Raw genomic sequence first — 25,634 nt, forward strand, 5'->3', positions numbered from 1 at the left:
CGCAGCGCAGACACGGCACCGGCCGGCCGGCCTCTGCGCCTCCCTTCAGGAGGCCGCGGGCGAGTGGAGGAGGGAAGCCCCGTCATGGCGGGGGATGGGCGCGGGCAGGGAAGGGGACGGGAGCGCGATGCGCGGGTGTCCACCGCGGGAGGCGGCCCCTGCAGGCGAGCGCGGTCCCCAGGCGGGCGGGGCCGCACGCAGGCCCGGGCGCGCCCGCCCGCCCGGGGCCTGGGGAGGCAGGCGCCAGGGAGAGGCGGGCCAAGCCGGCGGCAGGCCGCTGCCTCCGCCCCGGCAGCCGAGGCCCGCCCTCCCCCCGCAGCTGGGGGCAGGGCTGAGGTCGTCGCGGGGGAGCGTGGTGAGGGACTGAATAGTGTCTCTCTGCATAGGTGAGCCCGATGTCGATTCGCCGGCTGGGCGAGGGGGAGCGCGGCGGTCCCTAAGTGATGCTGAAGAGCCGGTCCCGTGCCGGTAGTCGCCCCGCAGCCGGCGAGTCCCCGTGCGTGAGCGGGGTGGGAGACATGGACTCGGCAGCGCCCGCGGGCGCCGCGGCTGGACACTTCTCGACGGATACGCCCGCGGTTAGCCGCCTTGGCGGGGAGGAGGAGCCGGACAAGGAGGAAGACGAGGAGGGAGGGAAGAGCGGCGGCTGCTCCTGGGAGCAGAGCCTGAATCCCGAGCTGCAGCAGGGATACCGCATCTTGCGTGAGTTTCTCCTGGAGAAGTACCGGCCTCTGACAGCACCGTTTTTGAAGCCCCTTGCGGATCAGGCATCCATCAGGGAAGAAGGAGCTGGCTCCCTCTCGGGTCGTAAGAGTAGTCACTCATTTCAGCAGTCGCCAGCTGGAATGTGGTTGTTAAAGATGGAAGAAAAATTTTCCAGTGGGCAGTACACGGGGATAGCAGACTTCGTGGGTGACTTCCGGCTAATGCTGGAGACTTGTTACCGACTGAATGGTGTAGATCACTGGCTCTCCAAACAGGCCCAGAAGCTGGAGATGATGCTGGAGCAGAAGCTGGCGCTGCTGTCCCGGTAGGTGTAGAAAGCATAAAAGGGGGCCAACCACGTGCTGTTTACGTAAAGTAGGAAAAGAGGGTGTGTTTGATTATGTAAAAAATACCATTTGCATGGGTTAAAAAAACCCAAACCTCACAATAAAATACTTGAGAACTCTCAGTGCTTACACAAAGAGGAATGTTTCCTGGTGGGAACTATTCAAATACAATTCAGTCTCCTTTGGAGATTCCAAACCTGAAAATACCAAAATATAAAAAAAGTGTTCAGCGTTTCTTGGTTAAGATTTTCTGAAAGAAAGTCTTCAGAAGCGTTTTAAAACTGGAGGCAGACTTGTTTAGACAAGATGTCAAATGCTCTTTTCTTTGTTTTGTTCTGCCAAAAGCAAGTGAAACCCAAGCTTTGCATAAGCATCTGGCTCTTCAAAATTATTTCTACAGTCTGAAATTTTTAATGTCTTTAAAACAAGTAGGAATAAATTCTTGAGCCAAAGTATCTGCTTTGAAATAAAAAGGGTTTGGTTTTTTTTTTCTTTTTAATAATCATAAAATGAAAGATAATGTTTGGCATGTTATCGTCTTAAATGGCAAAATGGAAATTTTGGTATGTTTAAATATAAGCCCGCGGCAGGAACTTGTTTATCAGCCAAAGCAGCTGAAGCAAGGAAACCTGTCAAGGTACATTGTAGAAAGTCCAGCTTAAATCATGACTGAAATGCAGTCTCTCAGGAGTTTAACATAGGCAGAGGGTGAAGGTGAAGAAGGAACAGTATTGAGAAATGCATAAAGCTGTGCATGTCCATCAACCTTAAACTTGCTACTGACACAGTATTGGCCGCCAGCTGGTAAACGGGACCTTGTTTTGTGTAGTAGGAGCACTTGAGAAGTGTGGTGTCGAACTCGGTAACTCGGAGTGAATGTATTCCGTATTGGTGTAGCAACACTATATTTGAAACTGATTTTGTTCAACAACAGTTCTGGGACAGTGTGGGACTAGAAGGGAAGGAGCTGAATCTAACAGAGCATGAATGTTGCTAGTCTGCTTGAGTAAAACTTGATTAAAAAAAAACAGGTCAGAATTCCTGGCTTAAGAGAATTACTGCTGGATAGCTAACCAGATGCAGCCTGAAGATTTGTGCCAGGTTCCCTTTATATGTTGTGCTGACTGTAACATCTCAACTGTATGGAATTGATAGGCATTTTGTGGAGGTCTCTGTTGGATTAGATGCCTACTCATTGGATTTAGTAAGACCTAAGAATGCTCAATGCCTTTTTATTAGAAACTACAGAAGAAAGTGAAGTCAATTTAGGTATTGTCATTATATCACAGTATATGTATTTACTAAATGCAGTTGTCATTCTTTCACAAATGCAGTCTTTATTCAGATAAATATCAAGAAATATTAAACAGGCAATCCTGAATTTTTGGTATTAACTCTTCAGAGATTTGTAAATATTTTTTGTCTGTATACACTCACTTGATAAAAGTTTCTAAGAACTAGATATAGAAAGGATTAGGGAATCTAGAAATCTCAAAATTCTTTCATAATTTTTGTTCAGACAGACTTGTTTGAAGTGTTTAACAGAAATAATTTTATTAGTAAAATGGAATTCAGGAACTACTTCTTGGAATAATCATTCTTGTTTCACTAGGGCAGTATTTTCCTCAGTGAGCCCCATCAAGTGAGTCAGGGTTTGTTGCATGACTCAGATACTGCAGACCATAGAAAAATCACTTTAGAGCTGGAGGTTGGACTTTTTTTGCCTCCTCACCTCAGATGTTTTCGGAGGTGTGATAGAGTGTTACTTCTCATGCCAGTTTTGCTAGAGTACTTTGAAACAGTGTAAGATACAACTTTACAGGCAAATTTATAGTGTTATGCTTTTTGATCTTTTTTAACTTTTAACAAAACCAAACTGCTGTTAAACACACAGCCCCTCTGACCCAAATCAACAAGTGCACCCCCCCCCCCCCCCAGTATTTTTAGATGTCTTCTAAAAATGATAGTTTCTTATCTCAAGTCTTGTGGAAGATTTTCTGTCTGATTTTTTATACCCATTAATATAGGAAGTTAAATCTCCAAATAATATTTACTTACTTGAGGTAAAGATCCACTGTTTTTAACAGATACGAAAATAATAGCTCATGTTAGCATGTTGGTTTTAATTTTTTAAATTTCTGAAGGAACTTTCAAAGTGGAAAAAATGGCAGGTGAAAACTGCTTTTTTTTTCTAAGTATGCTTGATATATGATTGGTAGTGTAGGCACTGAAGTGCTGTTGATAAGAGAAATTATAATTTTGAACTGGCTTGCTCTTCTAGGCATTTGAGAGAGAAAACTTCAATAGCTGTAACATCTAGAGGATGTTATGGGCTGGAAGATGAGAAAGGAGCAGCATGCATTTCAACAAGACGTCGTTCCATGCCTCGCAGTTTAGTAGGCTTGTCAACAGGCATGTTTGAGTCTGTGATGGTTCAGGTTCTAAGACAAGAAGAACACCTGAGAGCAAAAGAGGAAAAGAGGTAATAGGAAGAACTGTTTTGTTTCACTTTTAAATAATTATGTCTTCCTAGTTCTCTACAGGGACTAGCTCCTTAAGGCTTTTCTAGGTGAATAAATGCTGTAGTGCTCTTTGTCTGAAGTTCATGACTAGGACTTCAGTACAGTGCATCTGCAAAACAAGAGATTAATTTTTGATTTACCACATTTTTGAAAAATTTCTGAAGTCATGTAAACTTTAAAATAAATTGGCTGCTCTTATTTTAGGATTATAAAACTTCTAATAGTAACTGCAAGAACCTGCAGCAATTTCCTGTTACTTCAGTCATGGTGTATCACAGCTCTTCTTGGATTGTTTTCCATGCAACAATTAGATTAAAAACTGCCAGAATGCTTAATTACAGTCTAATTCTGTGATCTTGCCACTGCTTTCCTCGCTGTTAGCCAAAAGCAAATTACCACTGCCACTCCTGTTATCTCATTGATGTGGAATTTAACTCTCAGTAATAAATTTAGAATGTGTATAATTAACTTTGGGATTTTGAGGTTTTCATAAATTTAAGAGGTAATTAATTCTAGGCAGTGTTTAATGTTGATTGTGATACAGTTTACTTTGAGGAAACCAAAGCTTGTAAACTTGTATACTTTAACAGTAGCTTGGGGGACTGTGTTTGAACATGAAGCATGATGGTAAGACTGTATTAATTTTAGGAAGCAAGATCTTATCAGCTTTTTTCAAAGTATACAGTTTTGTAGAATTTTCCTGTGTATAACCACTGTCACTTTGCAGGTAGTCCTCATTTTCAGCAGATTTGAGGACATGCAGTTTTGGCTGACTTGACTGTTAACCAGTTATTTTTCTGTAGAAATGAGTGAATTTTGATTCATATTACCACCTCATACTTTGCAAAATCATTAGGATTGTTATTTCTCTGGTAAAATTCTCTTTATTTGTGCTCAGTTCTGTGCTCTAGATCTCTGAAATTCATAACAGTTACGAAAAAGGACATTTTGATTACGTTTTAATTCACCTGTAGAGTCAGGATAACATATTACCTCATGAAATAAAAATTTTGCTTTCGTACATCTTGTTTATGCACTTTTCTGCAAAACTGTTGTAATTAACAGTTAAATGCATTTATCTGGATATACTCAAAAGTCCCAGTGCAAAGGATACCCCCAGGTAGTTAATTCTACACATTAACAGAAGCTCGCAACTAGCTTGTGTCTTTATGTCCTGAAATTTTGTACTATAGCACGTATTAGGAAGCAATAAAAATGTGTCATCAGGTAGCTGGTTGAATATTTCTTTGATTCTGTTGATCTCCTCAGATAATCATGCTTCGGATACCTTCTTTTCTTATTTGCTAGTGGGATTTACCACATTTTTGAAAGTAACTTGAGCCTTTCTATACCAGTTGTTTGCCAATTCACCACAATGCAGATGTTCTAGAAGTACATTGTAGAGGTATTTTATGAAAAAGCTTGGAAATTGGGAGGCCTAGTTAGTAATACATTACCAGTGAAGATCATATCATACAGCACATACACATTTTTAGAGTGTTTTATATATGACTGCATATACTTACAACACTAAGATGGGATACTATTTTTATTAAAAAGTGGCTTTCACTTGCTCTTCATTATAACCAAAATGAAGTTTGCTGAACTGAAATTGCATTTATATCTGTTTAAATCTTGTACTAAATCCGTAAGGAAAATTAAATATTAGATTCTGAACAATTATCTCCATCTTTTTCAGGCCAGATATTGTTACTGCAGAATTCATATTTTAATGTATGCCAGTAGAATTCATGCTATAAACTGTATTCATAGGACTAAAGCACTGCTTTAGTGGATACATATTATTCTGTTGGTAATTAATATTGTTCTAGTTGGTCTTTTATCAGAGTTGTCAAAGAATTAGTGTCCAAATCTGTTGCTGTAATACAGGATATCCTGCATCAGGGTATAGTTATGAGTGACTGGGATGGTCACATCAGATGAGTCTGTAAACTGTTCAGGATTTTAAATTCTACTGTACTGAGCTTTGCCTTCCTTCTGCTCTTTCACTGCTGCTGTTTTTCCCCATAAACCTGTGTGCAGTGTTGTGGAGTAACTTGCCTGTGTGCTTGCTCATCAGTTTTGTTTGGATAGGCAGCACCTGCTGTTTACACAACTTGCAGATGGGTTATCAGGAGCATGCAAAAATGCTCACTTTGTAGCCATCCAGCTGACCACTCAGCATGCATCTACTTTCTAGCTAGTAATTATCTTAGTTTAGACTGCTTAGTCACCTGAGTAGGAGTTACATGCTTTCAGCCCCAGGTAAGTAAGGTTGCAAATATAAGTGCCTTTCTGCAAAACTTAGGCAGATACCTAAAGAAATTGCGTGTTGAAGTCCAAGTTAATCTCTAATCCTTTGCTTTAGATACGCAGATGCTCTTGTAAAGGACTGCCGTCTTATGATGAATAGAAAGAAATGCAGTAAATGAAATCGTTAAAATAGTTTGTGATTATTTCCCTCCCCCCCCCCCCGAATGTTGAAATTGATTTTAGAAGCTTTTATTCAGCTGTGTATTTTGGAAGACTACTTTGAGGTGTGATTTTTATCTTCTTTTCCTTAATCAACTTAATGGAAATCCTACTCCAAATGCTTTTGTTTCTGGTTTTGGGTTTTGGTGGGTTTTTTTTGTTATCTAGGTATTCTTTGTAGGAAGTTCTCTTCTTCTTCGATGTAGTTCATCTACGTCTTGCATAATCTATTTCACAGAAACATAGAATAGTTAGGGCTGGAAAGGACCTTAAGATCATCTAGTTCCAACCCCCCTGCCATGGGCAGGGACACCTCCCGCTAAACCATGCCACCCAAGGCTCTGTCCAGCCTGGCCTTGAACACCACCAAGGATGGAACATTCACCTCCCTCACAGTAAAAAACTTCCTCCCAATATTAATCTAAACTTCCCCTGTTTAAGTTTTATCCCATTACCCCTTATCCTGTCACTGTAGTCCCTAATGAATAGTCTATTCCCAGCATCCCTATAGCCCCCTCCAGATACTGGAAGGCTGCTATGAGGTCTCCACGCAGCCTTCTCTTGTCCAGGCTGAACAGCCCCAACTTTCTCAGCCTGTCTTCATACGACAGGTGCTCCAGTCCCCTGATCATCCTCATGGCTGTCCTCTGAACTTGTGCCAACATTTCCATGTCCTTTTTATGTGTCCTCAACATAATTGATTTCAATTTTTTCCTTATTTAGTGTTTACAACCTCCCCCAACTAATACATTTATCATGGTAGACTCAACATGTAAAAATTGTGAAGATGTCTTTGCAAAGCTAATTTCAGTATTTTGCAGCGGAGAGTTTCTGAAGTGCTTCCCCCCCCTCCATGTATGTATATAAGGACATCTTATTTACTATTCTTGTCAATCTTGTTGTTCTTTTCCTACAGTTGTTCTGATTATCAGAACATTGACTGTCTTACTTCAGTTATCAGCTACATTTCCATGGGGTTCTACTCAGCTGCTTGATTATGTGTTAATTAAGTAACATATTAACATACTAACTTCCATATTAGTTAACAATAAATAATGGTGGAATTGTTATATAATTCGAAGTGCTTGCCCATTGAGAGGCATTTATAGACATAGAGGTAGTTTCCTTCTGAAATTTTTTAAACAACCACTGAATGCTAGGTAATTAACTGGTTGATTTCAATGGGAATAATGTACAACTTTGATTTGTTGAAAATTATGCTAGGCAAAACTATGTCTTTACCACCACTGAAAACATGACTCTGGGATAAATTTCAGACATGTTCATTGAAACATTTAAAAAACTCAATTCTGGCTGTAAGTTAGTCATTTAAATTGCTAAATTGTGAAATGAGGTATGTGTATACAGTCAGTCTAGGCTTTTGCGAGGATGTGAACATGGAATGAAGTGTGTCCTATGGAAAAATGTATGTAAAAAAAGTATGTTGTAATACAATATAAGACATTACAGGTAAAGAATTAAGGTCACATGGGCATCTCCAAATTCAGTTTCTTCTAACCGTCAAATCTTGATCAAATTTAGAATAATGCATAATATTGCTATTTTTATACTTAGCTTTCTAGTATAATTTTAAAAAGAAAGTTTGTAGAAACAACTATTGTAGAATTAAAGCAGTTCTCTATACCTTGCCATCAGAGTTCCAGTACCATACCATTTACCTGTGAAAAATTACTCAATACTCTAGTAGTTCAGAAGTGATAATTTGGGGGCAGGGAGGAAAGTACTATCTAGTATTTGTCTATTCTGCCCTCCCAGTGAAACCTCTTGTTGCAAGTGAGAAGGAACTAGCTGGCTAGATGTGTCTGCTGTCTAAAGAGAGAAAATTACAGGTGGGGAATTTTCTGGACTCTATTCTAGGGGCTATCTCTACTTGGGCATGTCTGCTGAGTTTTAAAGTCAGGTTTTATCCACTGCTGCAGACGTTGTTTTAGGAATATGCTTGTCCTTTGTTAGTCTGGAAATGTCAGCTTGACCTTAAACCTTGTAATAGTCTTGTGTTATTATTGTAAACAAAATGTGTGCCTGGAAACATGTTCCTCATAAATGTAAATAAAAGTATGAACAAAGGGTTTTTACTGTTGCTGTCAGCATAAAAGCCAGATATGTTTGTCCAGAGAACTTCTCAGTGTAAGGTTATTTGTCCTCCTAAATATCAAATGTTTCTCTCTCTCCCACTGTCCTCTGCACTTTCTTCCTTGCTGCACCTCCTCTCTCTACTTCATCCCCCTCCTCCCTCTCAAAAAAGAAAACCAGCAAAAAATGCCCCAGAAAAAGCTATGCCTTTGAAAAGATAGGCAGCTGATAGGAAGACCTCAATAAGGAAGATGTGAAAGTGTGCAATTACTTGTACCGAGAATGGAATGACTACAGATACTGTGATAAAATGACAGCTTTTTTAAAAAAGGCAAACTTTTTGCAAGTGGAACAAGATACGTTCTTCTTTTAAAAAAGATGTCTAAAGTAGTATAATGATTGTCATGACACACATTTAGAATTTTACATTTATTTATATTACTAATTGATGATAAGTTGAAACTGCTTGTGAAGATGGTATTTTTAGATCTACGACCTGTGTTTTTATTAAATGATACTGACATGATTGTTTCTACAAATGTTCCATCTAACTGTCTTCATATTTAAGCATATTTCCGTACTATTTTAATAGTAGTCACAGCTTTTGAAGGCAGCAGGTTATTTGAAAATGTTTTATGTTTAGGAGGAAGGAGGGAATGGGATTTGAGAATGCTTTGAAATTCATTTTTACTTTGTATCATTTCTTCCTCTGTCCCGCTTATTTATTTCAATTTTTTTAAGTTATATTTATTTATAAATTAATGCAGTATTAACACATAGAAATAGAACAAAAATCAGAATTTAAAAAATGCTCACTTTATACAAGCAGTATTGTTGAATCTACTGGTTTATTCATCTGGAATGGCAAATGGGCATTTGTTATTAGACCACATTCATTGTATGTTTTTGTATTAGTGCTGCAGAGTGGGGTTTTATCTTGAGATCTCATCCATTATACAGTAAAATTAATGGTGCACTGAGAGGGTGAAGTTGAGAATTTACTGATCGGTTTGCTTTTACATTTTATTTTTATATTTTACATGAATCTGCTTTTCTGCATTTGATAGTTAACATAAAAAACTAGGTTGCATATATGTGGTATTAAACATTTCTATTCAAATTATATTCAAGCAAATACCTTGACCTTTATTTAAATTATATAAGGTAAAACATTCAGAGGAATCTTACTGTATTATGTGTCATTTTGCATACACAGAGGATGTACGTTTGAAGTTCGTGGTCATGGCATATTTCTCCTGCATCCATGCTAAAATGTTGGCTAAGCTAGGTTTGTCACATTTTTTGCACAGAGATACATAGTTAATGCTTCAAATATACATTCTTAATGCTAGAAGCCACTATTAGCTTCATGCTCAAAAGAAAGATTTTAATATACTATTATTCTTTGGCTAAATTTGGAAAGCTTTGAATGGATACACGACATTTTCTAGTTTTGTATGAAGAAATATAATTGGAGGTTAGAAACTGGGAAATGTAAATGCCAACAACAGGTCACATTAGTGATGTACACAGGAGTTTGTTTCTAACAGTGGTCAGTGACAGAAGCTTCAGAGAAAAGAATGTGAGAAAAATATATGAGAAGCTTTGAAAGAGCTCTAGAAAATGTTTCTTCTAAGTACAGCTGTATCCTAATCCTACCTTTTGGAATCTGGTTATGCCTTAAGGCAAAAATGTTAGTTTGCCATTGAGGCATTAAAGGAGAATCCCTCCTGTTACTGATAAACCTTGATACTCTTGTGATTCTTGCAGATGTCCTATTTTTCACTTTGGAACTAAATTAACATATTAACGTATGTCCTACTAAGTTAGACCTTAAGCTACAAATAATTAATTATCTAAAGTGGAAGCATTTTTGTCATCTTAAACTTGTTGCCTTTAAATTTCATGATAAATTTACAAATAAAAGTAAACAGAAGTACCCACTCTGTCATATTACTTTTGTATATTGCTGTCATGTTTCCTCTTGCTAGTGTTATGTGTGGATTCCCAGATCTTTCAGAAGTTTTTAACAGGCCTCTGATTACTGATGACCTCTTTCTCTGAATACCCACTATTTCTGCTCTATCCTTTTTTTTAGATAGGGGGACCAGAACTGAATACAGTTTTTCAGGTGAGGGCACACCATTTATTAACGACATTTTATTTCTGGTGTTATTTTCCATCACATTCTTCGTGCATTCTGATATTTCGTTCCTTTTTGACCACCATTGCAAATCAACTAGTAACACACCTGTGGGTGGGAGGGAAAATGGCTTCTATATGTGAATGAAGTACTTAACAGTTAGACAGTACACTTGTACACTGAGGGAGTTAGTTACAAGGTAGGTGACACAAGCCGCAGGACAACCGTTTGAAAGCAAGTCTTACCTGAAATTTGTTTTCAGATATTTTTATACAGATATTTGTTGGAAATACTAAATCTTGCCAAAAAACGGATTGGGGAAAGCAGTGCATTTAAAAAAAAAGTATATAAACCATATATTTAAAATATATAAACCATATATGCCAGATATTTTCTTGCCTTTTTCCTTTCTTAAATTAGTGGTAGAAGAAGTAAAAGGCTGTAATAATTTCCCATTTTGTTGCAGTGATGCATTGTGTAATCCAAAGTAAGACAAACTGAACTGTATTGTTATTTATTACTTCAGGACAAGTATGTTTGTCATGCTGTGGTTCTGATATTTTTCTCTCCTGTTTCTTTTTGTTCTCCTGATTCCTCAATTTTCATAAACTTTCTTTTAATAGGCTGAGAGAGCAAGAAAGAAAAGAAGCAGAAGAAGCTAGTCAGAAAGAAATAGAAGAATGGGAACAGTCACTTTTAGCCCAAGCAGCACCTACAAGGATGGAGACAATGTGGGAAATTCCAGCTATTGGTCATTTTCTTTGTTTAGCACAACAGATTTTAAATTTACCGGAAATAGTATTCTATGAATTGGAACGTTGTCTTCTGATGCCTCAGTGTAATGCTTTTTTGTCTAAAATAATGACGTCTTTGTTAAGTCCTCCTCATCGCAGATCTACATTACATCGCAGGCCTCCACTTTCTTACAGGACTTGGGAAGCAGCACTCAGACAGAAAGTACGACACTGGTATACTGTTGTAGGGCAGACTGACAATCCTAATAGCTCCGCAGAAAAACTTGGATTATGTCCCCAGTTTTTCAAAGTCCTTGGAGAAGTTAATCCCTTGGAATCAAAACCATTTCATGAGCTACCATTCTACCAAAAAGTGTGGCTGCTAAAAGGTCTCTGTGATTTTGTGTATGAAACACAGAAGGATGTTCAGGATGCAGTGCTAAGTCAGCCTATACATGAATGCAGAGAAGTAATTCTTGGTTATGACTACTTGGAGAATGCATACGTTCATTTTCCACAGTTCTGTGGTGCAGATGTTCGGATTTACAAACAAAAGCCTTTTCAGGCTCCTGAATTCCCATCTCCTCCCATCAAAGTTAGAAAAGTGTCACGTATTAAATTAGAAAAAGTAAAACGTGAATATGTGAGGAAAAGTAATGGGGAGGTTAGTTCTGGTGTCAAAGAAGAGCTGCTACATCCTTCCAAGGCGGAAGCAGAGAAGACTATGGATTCCATTGTTAGCTGTCCAGAAAAAAAAACACGTTTAGATAGCTTTAGAGTCACTACAGAGGAGATTAACTGTGACATCAAGCCCTCAAGATTCTGCGACATCAAGAAAACTGGTTGCTATAAAGAGAACTTGGGGAGTTTGAGTAGTTCAGGAGAAACTGTTGGTATGGGTGGTCACCTTAGTTCAGGAGAAGTAAAGACTGTGGAGAATGGCCATAGTTTTTCTGAAATGGCTAGAATAAAAGCTGAGATGAGTCCATTCAAGGAGAATACACTGAAAGCTTGCCAAATGCATGTCAATGGCACTCATAATGACAACCAAGACGTAAATTACCAAGAATCTGCTAAAGAAACAATGCTAGAGAAGTCACTGCGAAATAATGAGAAACTAAGTAAGTTGCGAGTGAAAAAGAAGAAAAAGAAAAAAAAGAAGTTGAAGGATATTCTAAATGCAAATCTACAGAGAAAACTTGATGACTTGCAAAAAAAACGTGAGATTCATCTTCATCCATTCAAATCTTACAAAACTGAGATCCAGAACAAGTTGTTTATAATTAAAAAGAAAGCAAAACACAAGAAGCACAAATCTGGTAAGTTAGCATTTTTACCTTTAGTAAATTTAGGAGGATACAGATTTTGTTAGTTGATTATGTTTTATTTTGTGCAATAGAACAGCCTTCATGGATTAGGTTTTTCTGTTAGTGGGAAGATTTCCCATTGCAATAACACAAGCACGTAAAATAGATTAATTGGCTGATTAAACCATGATTCATTTGCAGAATGTATCTTTAGAGAGCATGTCTCATTGGAAGAGTTTGTCACAGAAGTATTTAAGAAAATCTGACTGAGTGGTTAGCATCAGAGAGTGTAGCTTGAAGTTGCTTTATGCTGTCTTGTAGCAATTGTGGAAATATTTCTCCCCTTTCTGGTAATGTTAGTTTATATAAATCACAAAGAAACACAGAGTAATTACATAACATCATGAATCTAAAATCATTTCTACTGGAACTGTACAGTCTTAGGTCACCAGTCACCAAATAGTACTGCTTTTTGACTGCAGGCCTGATCAAATTTCTGCTTAGTCCAACAACTGAGATACAGAATTTATGTAGATGGCATTTGTATTATGGATGTTGGCAGCATCTAGTTAAATGTTTCAGGTAGGTGATACATGATCCAAATTCCAGTTAGCTCACTGGAAAATTTTAAAATTAGGAGAGTGAAGTTGGAAGTCCTTAAGTCAGTTTCCATTGTCGGGTAGTATTTTAATGCTGTATAAAGCACCATAAAGCTTGGTCTGCTGTCCTGTTCATTCAGGGGCTAAGCTATCTGTGCTAGATTTCAGCAGGCTGCTTCAAACATATTTTTCGAAGCAACAGGCTTATTTTCAGAATCAGTGTAGATTGACAGGTAAATACTGGATTTCAGTTAAAAGCAGAGAGCCAAAACCAAACATCTCTGTAACAAAACTTCTTCTAAACGTAAGGGAATTCAGAGATCTGATGCTAATGCATTTTACCTAGAAATTCAATGGAAATTTAAAGCTAAGAAAAGTAATGTTTAGATCCCAAATATTTGTGCAGAATACTCGAAGAAGTGTCTTACCATATAAATCACAACTTCCTCCCTCCAAAAATTTTCAATGCCCACATCTAAACATAAATTTTAAGAGTTACAGTTGAAGTTCATAGGTGCAGTATTCAGCAAAAGAAGTTTATTTTACATTCACTTTTGTGACTGTTAGCTCTGGAAATATATCGCATTCCATTTTTTAAATCAGACAACCACAAAGTGAATAATAACCTAAATTTAAAATAAGGGCTCTCTAATTTATAGAAATTATTAGGAAAAAAAAAATGGGACCAAGTGACTTTTTTTTTTTCTGTGAAAGTAGTTAAAGTTGGCCTTAGTCTTTGTTGTAACCCTCATTTTATAGCACATGCCTAAAAATGTACTTCCTATAAATGAAGCAATGCTCATAGAACAGCATGTGTAATTTTTTAATAGATTTTTGTTTTGAACCACTGTTCTCAGTATTTGAAAGTAGCCTTTGAAGTTAATAGAGATGATATTCACTGTGATAATGGCTTTTCTTACGTGTGTCATAAAAAACCCCAAAAGTTAAAAAAAGTTGCCTGTTTGCCTCCATCTTGAGGTATTTATAGCTAAAAGCTATGTTGTGTTTTTAGAGATGAAGAGACAAATTTTTGAGTGCTCTTAGAAGAACTGTAGATACTGGCAGTGTGAATTTAAACTTTATTCTTACAGAAATGCATCATAAACACCTATCACAGAATGATTGTATTTATAATAAAAATATATCCTATAATCACAGTGAAAATTCTCATATTTTTAATTTCTAATTTTTAGTTTGTAGCGGTTAAAAATTTTTGATCTTGAGTAGGTCCCTGACCTAATCCTAATGTATTTTAGGAACCAGATATGTTTCAAAAGATTTTATGGAACACAAGCTAGTGTTCCATACCCCTAAAACCATGAGAATTAAAACAGTAGTTATTTTAGTTTTAATTTGTGTTTTTTACATGACTGAGTAGTAAATTCAACAGAAGCCAGGAACCGCTGTTTTTTCGAGTTCCATATTGTGTCATAAGAAGCTTAATGTTACCAGATGTAATTTAATATAGAAAATAATTACTGTCTATAAGAATATCTGTAGCTGTAGACCAGTATAAGATGCCATTAATCATCTCAACTTGGTTTTAATTATTTACATTTTCATCAGAGGTTACTGCAGGTACAGCATTACTCCCATTCGTTTGATTTTAGCCAGGAAGGAGATGTGTCAATGCAGGTGGAAATCCAGAAAAGAGTAACAGTTTTCTTTTGGCTATTCTGGTGGTATTTGCACAGTTTTGCAAACCTGTCTGCACATGGAGACGTGTCTCTTCTGTGAGAAATTACGGAAGTTCCTACGGTTCTCTCTACTTGTACTTCTCCTGTGTCTCTCACTACTTGATCTGATGGATCTAATAGTCTCTGCTAGTCATGCTCAAATGGTGTGTTTGCCATTCAGGTGGAGGACATAAAACATTCCTTTTCATCTGCAGGTGACAGACGTTGTCCTGGGCGTGATACGAAAGGATCTATTTCTTTTGGTACTTTCTTTTCCTTTATCTCTTAATATATGTTCAGGCATTTCCCTTCTTATTCTGACTACTGTTTCATTGCAAACTTCAACATCACTGGAGAAAATTTTCCGAAGACTTTGCAGTATTACAAGAAAAGAGCTTTTCTTCCGATGCTCGTTAAGTCTGTTAGTCCTGTAGCTGTTAGGCTGAAATGGACAGGATTGGATTGAATTCATAGCAATGCCGTATTATTCTGTAATGTTTCATAATGTTTAATGCTAGGTAGTATTTCTCAGAGCTGTTCTGCAGTTTTATCTTCTGCTTAGAGATAGACTTATAATGTAGAACAGAGAAAGCGATTTGGTAAAACTTGTTCTGGATTCACAAAAACATTTGATTTAAATGTGATCATAGCCATAATTGCTCTTTATAATGTTCTTTAAAAGTACAGGAGGTAGAAGAGAGCATTAGGAATGTAAAATTTTTTAACAAGCTTGACTGTTGTTTCCTTAAGGCAGCTAAGTTTAACTTTTAGTCACAGTTCGTTTTCTTGTTGAGATAATTTACACACTCCTGATTGCTGTATCAGAGGTATTCAAAAGATACTGTTCATGGATATAGACTGGTTGTGTGGTTTTTTTAGCTGAAAACTTCCTGTAACTATTTTGAGCAAAACTGACTGGAGAACATAGCCACATCAATGAGCATTTCTTACAAGTTATGAAAAGGAAGATGTAATCACTGTATTCAGTCTGTGACTTTGGAACAAGGTCGTGGTTATTACTGTGGCAGCATACTGTGCCAGTTACTGACAGAGTACTGAGTATAGTGAAAAGACAGAATCAGAGTAATTATGTAAACAAGTTGGATGCTACACATTAATTTTAAGTGTTAGATAAATTAGTCTGTAAGTTGTTGAATTAGATTGTGACAGTGGTGAGGGGCTTTTTGGGTCTGGAGTATAACAGCTATGCTGAAGTAAATCATGGAGTACAACAAAGACTGCAGTGCAAGATATGGTACAGAAGCATGAGAATTCTGTGGTTGCATGCTTGAAACAGTGATTGGATGAAATTCAGAACATCTGTAGGGTTGAGAAAATAGGAGGACTGTTTCAAACAGCCAGAGACTGCTTGAAATAACTATGGTGTCCTGAAGCAGAGGTTGAAGTAAGTGTAAGTTGAATCTCTTTTATTCCAACTGGTGTAGAAACACTAATACAGTGCACAGCTTTAGAAGAACCTTGGTGTAAATCTGATACCCTATACTTATGCTCTGAAAGATTCATAGCAGTCCACCTGCTCAAATTCTGTTTCACACTATATTTTATACATTTTGTGAAATAAAAAGTTGCTTGAATGTGAAGAAATCAGTTTAACAGCCTAGCAGCAGTTTTGTAGTGTCTGATGTACTGTGCTTGGTAGTTTAATATTTTGTCTTCAGAGTTGCAAAAAACTTCACTGTAGTGTTGCCTAGCCTCTAGGTGTTGAACAAATAGCCTGGTAACCCTGTTGAAAACATTGAGGTATTCTACCAAGTTGTAACAATGTACTTAATGCATTAAGCTGCAATGTCAGTATCTTCAGAAACATATATCACTGAGGTTTTATTGGGTTTACTTACATTGTTCTGTAAATCAGCTTTACTAATGCTCTTGTTCAGATTTGCTTTGCTATTTTGACTGTATGAAAGCATATTCTGTGGCAGTGCGGAACCTTCAAAAGTCATTAGCAATGCTTTGTTTTCCAGATCACTGTAAGTTGTATTTTCTAAAAGAGGAACTGTTAGGAGCAGGAGAGAAGATTAGCAGAATACAGAGAAAACAGGACATGCTCAGTAGTTGCCAAATCTTTGAAAGCCATGAAATGTGTCTTACAAGTTTGTGAGGTGGAAGCTGTATGACCAGCTTTTCAATTTGAGAACTTTTGAGTGGAGTTGCTGCTAGAATGTAATGAGAAAATAGGAATTCTTGCAGTTGGACAGGGCTCACTTTTTTATCGTGGCACATACTACTGATTTAGTGTTTTATATCAGAAACGTCCGTTTCCCCGTTGATGAATGGGGCTTTACTGCATATGCAGTAGAAATTTCATTTTTATTTAGAATTATAATTAAAATATTTTTTATTAAAAATTGTTTTGTTTTCACTTTGTAATTTAATACATGAATTGACATTAATTCCTCGAGGAGCCACAAGGACTCAAATATCATAGTTCATAATAAACTTACTACGTCTGTGAAAATGTTCCTGTTTTCAAGTCAAAATTATTTGTTATGAGAACTTATAAATTGGTTGTATTGTGTTTGCTGCGGTAATTTACAAGTGTCAAGAGCATTTCTGTGGCTTAGTGCTTTATTTGTCTACATTTCTATGTGCCTAAAATAGGACTAGAAGAGATCTGAAATGTCATTTATTTGTTCCTTTGTCTTCACCTTTAGATGGCAGGACCAACTTGAGATGCCTTCTGTTTAGTTGCATCTGATCTCCCTAGTGTGTTTTTGGATGCTCATAACTAGTGTTGGGACCTAGTTTGTATATTACCTTGTTAAGCCTGCACATGTGTTCAGTGATCCCATCTGTGGAACTTGTTTTGGCTTGAAAGGGAAACCTAGGGCAGCCAGGCATCTTCTGGACCTGCTGAACTTAAATAACGTCTAAGAATTTTTGCAAAGCTGGCTAAGGGACTCTCGGGTAATAAAATGTCGATCTCCAAGGAATCTTAGAACAGAAGTGTTCCATTGATGGTTATTTAAAAGGAATAAATTTGAAAGATCCGTAGATCTGGGTCTGTTTTTATTCCAGTTCAGTTACCTTTAAGCAGAAAAATCCTTGAATAAAATTAATCAAGGATCAGATTTCCAAAATAAAAATGTATCAAGATTTGCTAGTTTAAATTCTCAGACCAAAAGCTGACACATTCAGCAGAAACAAAAGAAATGGTGAGGGATGTCTGCTTCTACCAGTTACTGGCCTTGTTGCATGTAGCATAACCGTACAAACGCTTCATCTGTGCTGCTACAGAGTAGTCATATAGCTTCAACTTCCAGGCTGAGGCAGGCATAGATTTTGTGTTGAGGGTAAAATCACTAAGGGGTTGGACAGACATCAGCTGTGAATGACAACTTCTCAAACCACTCCGCTGAGGTCTTCAAGAGCTCCGTTACATGTAATCCTAGGTAAAGAGACCATTTAAAATGGCTTAATTTACTTCAGGAAGTGATGTTTCTGACAGCAGCTAGATGAATTTTGAATCGCAGCACGTGGTACCTTTTGGAGCAGACAATGTACAAATGTACTTGCTGACTAAAAGCAATCAGAGTTAGGAAAGCACCCCTAAGAAATAATAAAGAAAAAATATTTCTGATAAGGAAGCTTATATGCATGATCTCTTCAGGTCATCTGTTCAAATTTAGCACATCCTTGCTTGCTGCCTCTTGATCCCTTGTTTTTACTTGCCATAATTTATAAACCAGTTAAGAGTTCTACATGTAGACAAGCCAATAAAGTAATTTCAGTACAAAAATTATCAGAGGTAGAAGGGAAACAGTGGCTCAGTAACTAGATTTCCATCTTTACAGTTCTTCAAGTTACATCTGACCTGATCTGGTATTCATGGCAGTCCTGCTTTGAAACAAGGAATCAGACTAGGTGACCTCAAGCTATTCCTTCCAGCCGGCTTTTCTATAGCAGGCCTGTCAGGCTGTCCTCAGTGCTACAGAAGGCCAGGGAGCAGGTCATCCTAAGCGTGATCACACAGTATGTGTGGGAAAATGGAGGCCCAGTTGCATGGGTTCATGAAGGGCAGGTCCTGCTTGAACAACCTGATCTACAATAAGGTGACCCGCCTGGTTGATGAGGGAAAGGCTGTGGACATTTTTCTGCTTGGAACTTAGTAAAGCATTTGACGCTGTCTCCCACAGCATTCTTCTGGAGAAATTGGCTGTTCATGGCCTGGATAGGTGGATCCTTTGCTGGGTTGGAAGCTGGCTGCATGGTGGAGCCTGAGAGTAGTGGTAAATGGTATCACATCTGGTTGGTGACTGGTCACTAGTGGTGTCCTGCAGGGCTCAATATTACGGCCAGTGTTATTCAGTTGATTCACTGATGATCTGGATCCGGGAATCAAGTGCACCCTCAGTAAATTTGCAGACAACACCAAGTCGGGTGGGAGTTTTGATCTACTGAGGAAATGAAGGCTCTGCAGAGGGATCTGGACAGGTTGGATCGATGGGCTGTGGCCAGTGGTATGAGGTTCGACAAAACAATGTGCTGGGTCTTGCATTTGAGCCGCAGCAGCCCCATGCATTTGAGCCGCAGCAGCCCCATGCAATGCTCCAGGCTTGGGGAAGAGTGGCTGGAAAGCTGCTTATGGAAAAGGACCTGGGATGCTGATTGATGGAGCTGAACATGAGCCAGCTTGTGGCCATGCAGCCAAGAAGGGCAACAGCATCCTGGCCTGTATCAGCAACAGTGTGGCCAGCAGGGCCAGGGCAGTGATCGTCCCCCTGTACTGGGCAGTGGTGAGGCCCCACCTCAAATCCTGTGTTCAGTTCTGGGCTCCTCGCTACAAGAAGGACATTGAGGGGCTGATGCGGGTACAGAGAAGGGCAGTGAAGCTGGTGAAGGGTCTGGAGCACAAGTCTGATGAGGAATGGCTGAGGGTTGTTTAGTCTGGAGAAGAAAAGGCTCAGGGGGGACCATATTTAACACTGGAACAGGCTGCCCAGGGAGGTTGTGGCGTCTCCTTCCCTGGAGACATTCAAAACCCGCCTGGACGCATTCCTGTGTAACATTATCTAGGTGTTCCTGCTCTGGCAGGGGGATTGGACTAGATGATCTTTCGAGGTCCCTTCCAATCTCTAACATACTGTGATACTGTGATACTGTGATATTGCTGTCTACAGCTACCTGAAAGAAAGATGGAGAAAGGAGATGTCTTCCTAAGTAGAAGTGATGGGACAAGAAATAATGGCCTGAAGCTGCACCAGGGCAAGATTAGAAAAGATATTAGGAAAAATTTCTTCACAAAAGGTTAGTCAGGCACTGAAACAGGGTGGCCAGGGAAGTGGTGGAATCACTGTCTCTGCAAGTGTTCTTAAAACAAGTAGATGAGGCCCTCAGTGACATGGCTTAGTGGTGGTCTTAGCAGTCCTGAGGTAAAGGTTGGACTTGATGATCTTAAAGGTCTCTTCCAACCTATTTGTTTCTGTGTTTCTATGTTGAAATGTTCAAGTAAAATGTAAATGTTCATTTTAATCATGTTCAAATCTTTTTGTAAAGAAAGAAGACAGTCTAGCTGCTCTATGTTTTTATCCCTTCACATTCTTGCCAGGTAACATTCTTTTGCAGGCTGTAACGAGGAATTCCCATATGATCAGGTTTCTTTTTGGGTCAGTTTGCCAAGAATGCTTATATTAGATGTCTGATTTAGTTTGTTAGGAGGATAGTACTGTTTGCAGTAGTAGCAATTACGTTTTCAATGCAGCTGGATTCATAAAATACATAACAAAAATGCTGTCTTTTTTTTCACATTGTTAAAATGTTTGGGTTATTATTCTAATAAACGTGCTTCTCTGTTTTATCACTTGTCCTGTAATGTGAAGCCTGTGAGTGTTTTTGTTTGCTAGTTTAGGGCTTTTAGAACTTTATTATGTGTTCAGTATGTAGAGTTTCAAATCTAGATTGGTTTATTTATTTTTAATGTTTTAATTTTATGTAGAGTTTCTAATCCAGGTCCTTACCTTCTGTAGTCCTAGGACCATACCATCGAGTCTTGTGTTCCACCTCATAAATGTATTTTATTTCAGATTTGGGTAAGGTGTTCAGGAAGCTCACAGTATAGTAAAACGAAAATAGGATGCTGTAATAAACTGAAAATTTACATGCTAGGCATCTGTGAATAGGGATGTATATATGTGTATATGCATTTGCACACATAAGCAAGTATGTATTAGGAAAAAATTAAATGCAATTGCTGCCAATATTTTCATTAATATAAATAACCAGGTTTGCACATGTTTCTGTTATTACCAAGTGCCTGTAATGATTCTATTTGACAACAAATTCCACATATTTGTGGTTTTGGGGGGCTTTGTTTTGTTTTGTTTTGTTTGTAAGGATTTTTGTGTTTTAGGACTCCTGAGTGTGAGTGACAGTAATTTTAGAGTGTAGGCTTGTTTCGATATATGATGTTAACGTAGAATGACCATATGAGAAACTCCATTATCTTGCATATAGGGCTTGGTGAAATAGCTACTTGATTTAAGTGTATGTGACTTGTGAACCCTGATACTGTAGGCAGTAAAGCACTTGCCTTACCTTCAAAGATGCTTTTAGTTACCTCCATATTCTTATATAGCACAGTGGTTGTGAAGGGCGTTTTAGGAAGGAGTTTGCTTCCTTTTAAAATGTTAGATTTTGCTACAGCCAGAAAAAACAAATCAGTAATCTGATTTCGTTGGTAACTTAAGTCTGTTCATTGAGGGATTTCTAGATATTGCCAGTATTTTAGGGTATTTTCTACTATAAGATACAGATGTGTGGTTCACTTTACAGTGTCAGAGAACAAATCTTGCAGGTAAGATGCTATATTTCTTAAGTTTGTGGCTTAACATCTGAATTTCATGGCTTTCAAAATGGTGTAAATATCTTGTTTTCTGACTTAAATTTTTAGTATGAGCATTGTAGCAGATTTGTTCTTTTTTTCTTTTTTTTTATTTTTTTTTTTCCTAAAAGACTCTCCTACACAGATACTTGTCTAATGTTTGGTTTTACGGGGTTCATTTATGATTCATCATGTTTACATGACTTATCCTAAGCCTAAGACCTAACCCTTTGTTAGTTACAGTTTAATTTTCAGGTCTATATGTAATTTGATTTTGTTAATAACAAGCAGCATTATGAAGCTTTTCTCTTTTAATCTTACAAGGGAAAAAATCGGTATCTAAAAAAGCAATCACAAAGAAGAGGAAAGGTGTCACAAAGTCTACCATACCAGAATTTCAGGTAAATTATTCTGATTTTCATTTTAAGCACTTAAAATCTGAATGTCTGTGAAGTAAATCCTTTAGTTTCTGATAGAGATCTTGGAAATCCTAATGAATTTCCTTCTTCTAGTTCAACTTTTTTAATCTGATTGTGTATTTCAAGTGCATTTCACCTTTTCTTGGTAGAGAAAGTTTTAGCAGTTTTCATTATGTGGAGCTTAGACACCATTTCACAATACTGTTTAAGATCTGAGATACATCTGTTACAGGACAAAACCTGTAAAAATTAGGAGTTATTAACGGAATTTTTACAGTAGATGTAATTTTCTGGGATGAAAATACTTGTGTTTTATATGAGGTGTGACACTGGTGGCCTTGAATTGAAATCTAGCTTGGTTTACTAGAAGGACTTGAAAAAAATTGGTAGCTTCTGGGCTCATCTTGTGTGCTACGTTTAGGCACATGACTTTTAGACCAGAGATCACTAAGAAAAGAGTGCTAACTGTGATAGTGTGGTTTTATGGTACTGTGATGGAAGTGTTACAGTACTTGTGTTCAAAGTCACAATTTATGCATGCATGCATGCACGCTTGGATTGAAGTTCTCCTTTGGCTATAATTTTTTTTTTCACAAACCAATCTGCTATTCTGAGCAATAGACCCACATTAAATCATGACTGTTCCGTAACATCCTCACATGGATGATAATTAAGTGTTTCAAGTGGAGCTAGCAGAATTTCTGGTGATAAAATTGGCTAGTAACAGTCAATGTTGAGAAAGGACTAATATTTAAGTATACACTGATTTTTGGCTATATTCTAATGGTAGGAACTAAAATATTTCCTAGCAGCTACAGAAAGCAGGTACAGTGTCTAAAAATTTTCTTTTTCCCAGCGTATTACCTGCTTGCCATGGATATACATGGTTAGATTAGAAATATTTTTTTACAATATTGAACTGCTGTATTTAGTTAGTCCGTCTAAAACATTATCTCAAACTCAGCCCAGCTTTCTATCTAACCAAGGTAATCTGTATATCCAGCTGTAAAAGTAACGTTCTTATAGTTACCTGTGTAAAATGTTAAATGTAACAAAATAATTCTGTCTCTTTTGGTCAAAGCTAGGTATTACATCTGTTCTAGGTAGAGCTAAAATTGATTAGTATGAGCAGTTTCCTCTTTGGGAAATTTTTAAGAGTTTAACCTGCCTTTTTCAAGAGGGCAGGCATGACTGCTAGAAGTATCTGCCAGTATTAAAGTATATTCGGAATACTAGTCGGACTTTTAGAGCCTAGTAAAGTATGCTTCAAGATACTCTGCTCCGCACTGTGGATGTATAAGCCTTATGAAATTATGTGACCTTGTTTGAAGGTGAGTGTGTATTTTTTAAATGTTTGGTAAGAGAGCTTGAGTGTATGCAGGCCCCCTGAAGTATTCCAGGGAGAGTATAACCGTAGGAATATTACTGTTCATACCTAAACATCCGTTCTTTTGGAAAGAAAGTAAGTAAATGAAAATCTGTAAGTTGTTCTATCTCCTTGCAGGCTACAAATGTTATTAGAAAAATGACCAAAACCACAGAGCACTTTATTTTGTAAGACTAGGTCCTGTAATTCAGTATAGATCCTTACCTGAAAATTATAACTTGATATTAAAGCTGATAAAATTATTATTAATAAATCTTTCAATATGTGTTAAAATTGTTAAAACTGATTATTAATCAAAAAAATCACCCCTTTTTATGTGATTTCAGACCTTATACTGATTTCTTAGCTCAAGGTTGCTCTAAAAGAAAACACCAAAACTCAACACCGCAAAGCAAACAAACCAAAACCAAACAAAAGATAAGGAGATGCAAATTAAATTCTCTACCAAATAAAAAGACACAAAAAAACATGTCTTGTTTTCCATATCTTGAAAATTGTTTGAGAAGTGAGTTTGCATCTTTAAAGAGTAGGAGTTAGTTGGCTGTTGCCTATTTCCTGTTAAGAGGCACTATGAGTTACAAGCTTATCATAACTACTGTTCATTAATGTTTTAAAGAAATGACAGTTACTATATTGCTGTACAGAAGAGACATTAATGTGGGGGGGTTTAGGTTTCTTTTCCGGTTACAAAGTTTAGGATTGGTAACAACTGCTTTGTCTCAGTCTTCCCTCATGTACCTATATAAACCTACCTGTACTATAATTAAGGAAAAAAGGAACATGCACATTTTAAGCAACTGTCTAACTTAATGTTTTCTGTTTAACTGTATTATTAACAATTTCAGGGTTGTCAGCTATGGTTTATATTAAATCTCAAAAGGGGCTGTCTGGACATTTACCACATGGAGCTGGCAGCAATAAAAGAGCAGGTTCATAGGAAATAAAATATAACTTAGAATCATTATACGGTTAAGCTGAAGTTGTTGCATCCCAACTAGAAGGAAGTGCAGCAGGAGGGCCAGGAGACCTCCTTGGATGGATAAGGAGCTGCTGAGGAAAATTCAAAGGGAAAAAGAGGCTTATAAAAAGTGGAAGCAAGGACAGGCAGCCTGGGAAGAATACAGGGATGTTGTCCAGGAAGCTAGGGACCAGGTTAGGAAAGCTAAGGTCCAGTTAGAATTAAACTTGGTTAGGGTCGTTAAGGATAACAAGAAGGGATTCTATAGGTACGTAGCGAATAAAAGACAGACTAGGGACAATGTAGGCCCCCTCTGGAAGCTATCAGGAGAACTGGCTATCCTGGATCTGGAGAAGGGTGAGGTTCTGAATGACTTCTTTGTTCGGTCTGCACTGGCACAGCCTCTGACCACACCACCCAAGACTTGGAAGGCAAATGCAGGGACTGTGAGAATGAAGACCTTAGGCCCACTGTAGGAGAGGATCTGGTTCGAGATCATCTTAAGAACCTGAACATTCACAAGGCCATGGGACCTGATGAAATCCATCCGCAGGTCCTGAAAGAGCTGGGAAATGAAGTTGCTAAGCCACTGGCCATCATATTTGAGAAATGATGGCAGTCAGGTGAAGTTCCTCACGACTGGAAAAAGGGAAATATAACCCCCATTTTCAAGAAGGGGAAAATGGATGACCCAGGGAATTACAGACCAGTCAGTCTCACCTTTGTGCCTGGCAAAATCTTGAAGCAGATTCTCCTGGAAGGCATGCTAAGGTACATGAAAAACAACAAGGTACTTGGTGACAGCCAGCATGGCTTCACTAAGGGGAAATCCTGCCTGACCAATTTGATGACCTTCTATGTTGGGGCTATAGAACTGATGGACAGGGGTAGAGCAGTTGATGTCATCTACCTGGATTTGTGCAAAGTGTCCGATACTGTCCCACATGACATCCTTGTCTCTAAATTGGAGAGACATCAATTTGATGGATGGACCACTCGGTGGGTAAAGAACTGGCTGGATGGCTGCACGCAAAGAGTTGTGGTCAATGGCTCAATGTTCGTCTGGAGACCAGTAACGAGTGGTGTCCCTCAGGGATCGGTGTTGGGACTGGTCTTGTTCAACATCTTTGTCAGTGACATGGACAGTGGGATTGAGTGCGCCCTCAGCAAGTTTGCCGATGACACCAAGCTGTGTGGTTTGGTTGATACTCTGGAGGGAAGGAATGCCATCCAGAGGGACCTTGACACGCTTGTGAGGTGGGCTGATGCCAACCTCATGAAGTTTAACGATGCCAAGTGCAAGGTCCTGCACCTGGGTCGGAGCAGTCCCAGGCACAGCTACAGGTTGGGCAAAGAAGAGATTCTTCCCCTGCGGAGAAGGACTTGGGGGTGTTGGATGATGAGAAAATGCACATGAGCTGGCTTCAGTG

The 25,634-nt window shown here is 38.3% G+C and overlaps 1 protein-coding gene across 3 annotated transcripts in view; it reads left to right on the forward strand.

Moving 5' to 3' along the window:
* Positions 1-257: 257 nt before the first annotated feature.
* The window catches only part of KIAA2026 (KIAA2026 ortholog), a 50,477-nt gene continuing 25,100 nt past the window's right edge, over positions 258-25,634 (forward strand). For 2 of the 3 annotated variants that reach the window (XM_057401184.1, XM_057401185.1), the window contains exons 1-4: positions 259-1,030; positions 3,334-3,534; positions 10,907-12,336; positions 21,765-21,841. In XM_057401184.1, coding sequence (XP_057257167.1) covers positions 444-1,030; positions 3,334-3,534; positions 10,907-12,336; positions 21,765-21,841 — 2,295 coding nt within the window. In that variant the 5' untranslated portion in view covers positions 259-443. Of the gene's footprint in view, positions 1,031-3,333; positions 3,535-10,906; positions 12,337-21,764; positions 21,842-25,634 lie in introns of all 3 variants that reach the window. The other variant, XM_057401186.1, reaches the window with a different exon arrangement.

This window comes from Pezoporus wallicus, unplaced genomic scaffold (assembly GCF_028554395.1).
Source record: "Pezoporus wallicus isolate ANWC-B61680 ecotype Strahan unplaced genomic scaffold, APGP_CSIRO_Pwel_v1 contig_8208, whole genome shotgun sequence".
In the NCBI taxonomy this organism is placed as follows: domain Eukaryota; kingdom Metazoa; phylum Chordata; class Aves; order Psittaciformes; family Psittacidae; genus Pezoporus; species Pezoporus wallicus.